Source organism: Pediculus humanus, genomic scaffold, assembly GCF_000006295.1.
Source record: "Pediculus humanus corporis 1103172107395 genomic scaffold, whole genome shotgun sequence".
NCBI lineage: Eukaryota > Metazoa > Arthropoda > Insecta > Psocodea > Pediculidae > Pediculus > Pediculus humanus.
The window spans coordinates 49,182-54,734 of NW_002987021.1; the positions used below are offsets into that span (position 1 = coordinate 49,182).

Genomic DNA, 5,553 nt, shown 5'->3' on the forward strand with positions numbered 1-5,553 from the left:
TCTCTCTCTCTCTATATCGATTCAAAATTTTTAAGTTATTAAACAATTTTTTTCCTGTTTGTTTTTATTAATAATTGAAAAGATTCTTATTAATATAAATTATTTTTCTGGAGAGAGAGAGAGAGAGAGATAGAGTAAACGTTGAGCGCACACGTACACTCTTGTAAAAATGTTTTCCACGTTTAGATTTTACTAAAAAAATTTTTTGTTTTTTTTTTTTTTTTTTTTAATTTTAGATTCGAGTTCCCACTGATTGAAATAATAAAAATGTCTTCGAAAGTTGAAGATTCCATAACGGCGGTTTCGGATGGTAAATTAAATCAACAATCTCCGGAAACGATGAATTTTAGCAAAACAAATCGTAATCAAGGAAAATTTAATATTCCGAAACATGGTAAATTGAAATTAAAACGTCAGATAGTTCGTCAAAATAGTAAAAAACGTCACGACACTTCTTCTTGTTTTGGAAAGAGGAAAAATGAAAATTCGAAAATAAGTAGAAAACGTCTTCATCACGGAAAATTTTTCACAACGACTTACAAGAGAAGAAAGAAAGAGCATTCCGTCATAATACCTCCGACTAAATTTTTACTCGGCGGTAATATTTGCGATCCGTTAAATTTGAACAGTCTTCAAGATGAAGAAACGAATCGGGCGGTAAATGCTGTCACTCCGATATCATCTCCAAAACCCACGCCAAAGCATAGTGAAGTCGAAGTCATTATTCCCCGTAATTTGAAAGATCCTCTTAATTTGATCTCTTGCACGGACGATAATGAGTACAAAATGGATTCTAAATTGATGAACAAACGAAGTCGGAAACATCGTCACAGGAAACGAAAACGGGGTAGTTCGGGTTCGGTATCAATCAAAGACGAAACAAACGAAATTGTTTTTGTTAACATTCAAGATGAAAATGTCGAACCTTTCGAGGAAGATCCCCCGGCGAAAATTTTGAAAACCGAAGATGATAAGGTTGATAAGGTTCTTCAAGAGGAAGTATCTCCGATAGTTGAAAAACCACCACCGGAGAAAACATCGGAAGTTGTTAATAAGACGAACAATGCTAAAAGAGAAACATTATCGTTAAGTATTAAAGAAGTTCCGCGGCACTCGGGTCACAGATGTAGAAAGTTCGATGATAAAGATAAAATAGTTAGCCCTGTTATACCTCAACCCGGTGCTTGGAAAAAGCCTCGGGTCAATCAACTCCCCGCGAATCGGAAAAAAAAAGATGAAAAGATGCCAGAATTCAAAGCCAAAAATAGCAAGTACCAATATGGGAATTACGATCGGTATTACGGTTATCGAAATCCTCACCATGAAATAGACGTTCGTTTAAGGTGTTTTATGGACCATAAAGAATTATTTTTCGATAAAGATATTTTAGATATCGGATGCAACATCGGGCACATCACGTTGTGCGTGGCACGAGATTTCGGAGCTCGATCCGCCGTCGGATTGGACATTGATCGTAAATTAATAAACATTGCTAGGAAAAACGTTAAACATTATGTAAACGTGGCTCCGACTCCAGCATATTCCGGAGGTTTTTCAATTCGCAACGCTCCACCTTTCGAATCTCCCATGTATTACGACAATAAGAAAAATTATTACGTTTTCCAAGATTCTCCGGGAATGAATCCGAGAGCGACTCCGATGTATTCGTATCCGGAGAGTCCGGTCAACAGGAATTCTCATCAATATTGCATGGAGTCGCCCAGCTACGCGCCATCCGGTAAAAATACTCCCTACTATTCAATGGAGAGTCCGAGTTACCATCCTTCAATATCTGAATCTCCCAGTTATAGAAGGAATAATTACAACTTTGATTCTCCCAGTTACGTTCAACAGTCTCCAAGTTACCATTCCGGAAGAAACACTCCTCTTTACAGTTTGGAATCTCCCAGTTACCAGTCCCATTGTAGTTTAGAGCAAAAACGATCGCCACAAGATCTTCACGCCGCGGATGGCGTGGACCAAAAAAACTGTGATACATTGTTTCCAATATCTATGCCTATTTTATACGGTCCAGTGGATCCGCCTGGATTCAGCACACAACAAGACTCAAACAATCCAAAGACTTTTCCACACAATGTTACTTTTGTTCACGTAAGGCATTTTGTGTTGTGTGACGTAACCGCAACGCTTGAAACCGTTTTAACTAATTTTCCTATTTTATTACATGTTACAGGGAAATTATGTTTTAGAATCGGACACTTTACTGTCAGCCGAAACGCCACAATTCGATGTTATATTAGCTCTTAGCATCACAAAATGGATTCATTTAAATTGGGGAGATGCCGGAATAAAACAATCATTTAAAAGAATGTTTGAACAATTGAGGCCTGGCGGAATTTTAATTTTAGAAATCCAAGCATGGCCTTCGTATAAAAAAAAGAAAAATCTCACGGTGAGTCCGAAAAAAAGAAAAAAATTAAATAAAACTCATTCGCATATTAAAAAACGATTAATTTTACTTATTATTATTATTATTATTATAGAAAACCATGTACAATAATTATTGCAACATTGAATTCATGCCTGATCAATTCGCTCAGTACCTTTTATCACCCGAAGTCGGATTCATAAAGGTGGAAGTTATAGGAACTCCTCAGCACAGAGCCAAAGGTTTTCAACGTCCCATCCAAGTATTCACGAAACCTGGTTTGACTCCCAGCCGATCGAACACGCCCATGAGCAGGTCGACACCAAGTCAAGTTCGGTATACTCCGTACAATCAAAGAATGTGCGTTCGGAGGCCGGTGTACACGGCATTGACCGTGTCGAGCCACGACATGGACGAGGACATATCGCTTTCACCGAAACAAAATGATTTTCCCACAGCCGGTGACGTGCCTCAAAGTGTTAAAGTCAAACTATCTCCGACGAATATCGAACCTTGCGGGACGAGGTGTGATGTTTCGGATGGAAATTCCAGGTTGTCGTCACCCGACGCAGGTGGAGTCGAAGTCGTCGCAGAAAGTGGAAATTAAAAACACAAAAAAAATTAAAAACGAACTTTTTACGAAGGAGAAAAAAAAAAAAAAAGAAAAAAAATTATAATTTAATTATAAATAAGATTATTTCCTTTTCCGCTTTATTTTATTTTCTACAATTTTTTTTTTTTTTTTTTAATTAGTTTGTATGTAAGAAAAAAGAGGAATCGTGGCAGAAGACGACAGGCATTGACTAGTCATACCATATTATAATTATTTCTAGTGCCGTAAATTTATCATTTTCTCTCTCTCTCTCACTCATCTTTTTCGCTCATCTCTCTCGCTTTCTTTTTTTAATTTTTAAATAAATAATTAATTTAAAATTGTTTATTTTTATTTATTTAATATGCCATATTGGAAAAATTTTGTAAAACATGGCAACACCGGGGGGAAAAAATTTTTTTTTTTTCTTGTTTTTATTTTTGATTATTACCAATTTGCAATTAATTCGTCGGATTGGCAAAAACAAAAACGGGGGGAAGGGGGCGTGTGAGGGGCGGGAAAGGGATGGATATGGGAATGGAGGGGAGGTGGACTCAAATTTGACATTTAAATTTTGGATAATTGCCCTTCTCGCATAATTTAACATTTCTTTTTTAAAAAATTATTTTAAATGTATTATTATTATTATTAGTAAATTTTAAGTTTTTTTTTAATTTTTTGATGTCATCCCATAAGCTAAGCATTTAATTTTTTTTTTTTAAATTTAAAATTTTTTTGTAGTCGTTTTTAGTAGTTTATTTGGTTTTTTTTTTTGAAATAATAAAAATAATTTAAAAAAAGGAAATAATCAGATTTATAATTTAATTATTTAAATTAAAATAATAATAACAATAATAATAAGTAAGTGATTGATAAAAATTATTTGATACGTTTTTGAGAGTATTTTCAAATTTATTATTATTATTATTAGTACAACTGTCATTAAATAAAGATTAATTATATTTATTTGTATATATATATATATTTACAAATATGTATGTATGTATGTATGTGCGAGTGTGATAATAATTTAATTATTATCATTTACATGATTGATAAAAGGTGTTCTTGAAAACGTTTTTTTTTTTTTTTTTTTTTTTTTTTTTGCAAATTCATTGCAAAATAAAAAATTTTATTTTTGTTGTTAAAAAAATGAAATTTTTTAATTTTAAAATATAAAAACAAAAAAAAGAAAATTTCTTTTAATATATTTTATAAAACCTTTTTTTTTCTTCTTCTTCTTCTTCATATAAAAATTAATTTTCTCTCTCTCTCTCTCTCTTTTTTAAAACAGTTACCGATTTAATTAAATTAAAAATAAATTAAAAAGATTCCCGAAAACTAATTATATATAAAAAAGGTTTTTTTAATTATAAAAAGGTAGGTAAGTTACCTTGTGTTCTTTTCTCTCTCTCTCTCTCTCTCTCTCTCTCTCTCTCTCTCCTCATTATTATTTAAATGGTTTATTAATTTTTTTTTTTTTTTGCTTTTTTAAACATTAATTATTATTATTATATTGAAATTATTTAGAAACTTATTTTAAATTATATAATTTTCTTTTTTTTTTTGTTTTTAATTAAAGAATTTTGAAAAGGTGTGTGGGTGTGTGTGTGTATATTTTTATATTTATGGATAATGATTATAGTTATTAAATAAAAAAATTAATAAATATTTTTATTAATTAATAATTTGTATATTTTTAAATAATTTGTACTCGAGTTTTGCAATAATTGCGTTTAATTTTTTTAATTTACAATTAAGTCCGTTTGAAAGTCTTTCTTTTTTTGTAATTGGGTTTTTTTTGTACATTTATTTTTTAACGGTTTTAAATAATTATTTGTAATTTTTTTTTATTATTATTAAATCGAATGCATTTTTTAAATGATAAATAAAGAATTAATGTATGTGTGTGTGTGTGTGTGCGTGAAAATGTTGTTGTACACAAAAAAAAGGTAATAAAAAGTTTATTATCATGTTTTGTTAATTAATTAATAAGGTTTGTAATTTATTGACTATAATAATAATAATAATATATTTTGTTAATTTATATATTTATATATATATACACATATAACTACAAGTAATTTTTTTAATTAATTAATAATTTTTTATTAATTTTTTTTACATGAATTTACAATTTAATAAAAAAAAAAAAAAATTATAATTTAATAATATGTGAAATTTTTAACGCCTACAATTTATAGGATATGTTTTTTACAAGGCGAAAAGTATAGCAAATTGCATCGCTTTGATTTTAACGTATTAATAATAATAATTAAAATAATTGGCGTGACTGATCGAATATCATTTAAATATACTTTAATAAAATTTTATTTTTTTTATATTTTCATTTTAGTTTGTAAATATTAAACAATTTGACGATATTATTAAATTTTTAAAGGTTTAACACCAAAAACAATGATAGAGAAAATAACGATTTTTTTTTTTTTTAAATTTTTATATAATAAATTTAATTTCAATTTTTTTTTTTTTTTTTCATAGCCATTTATTTTGAATAAATTTTTTTTTTAATATTGGGTTAATAGTTATCAATGCCTGACGGTTAAGATTA

General features: G+C 29.5%; 1 protein-coding gene across 1 annotated transcript; it reads left to right on the forward strand.

The window, feature by feature from the left end:
• Positions 1-267: 267 nt before the first annotated feature.
• Phum_PHUM045180 (uncharacterized protein) lies at positions 268-2,996 on the forward strand (the record flags this gene model as incomplete). Its single annotated transcript, XM_002423201.1, has 3 exons — positions 268-2,112; positions 2,195-2,413; positions 2,505-2,996. 3 exons carry the CDS (start codon positions 268-270, stop codon positions 2,994-2,996), a joined length of 2,556 nt encoding a protein of 851 aa, XP_002423246.1.
• Positions 2,997-5,553: the final 2,557 nt, after the last annotated feature.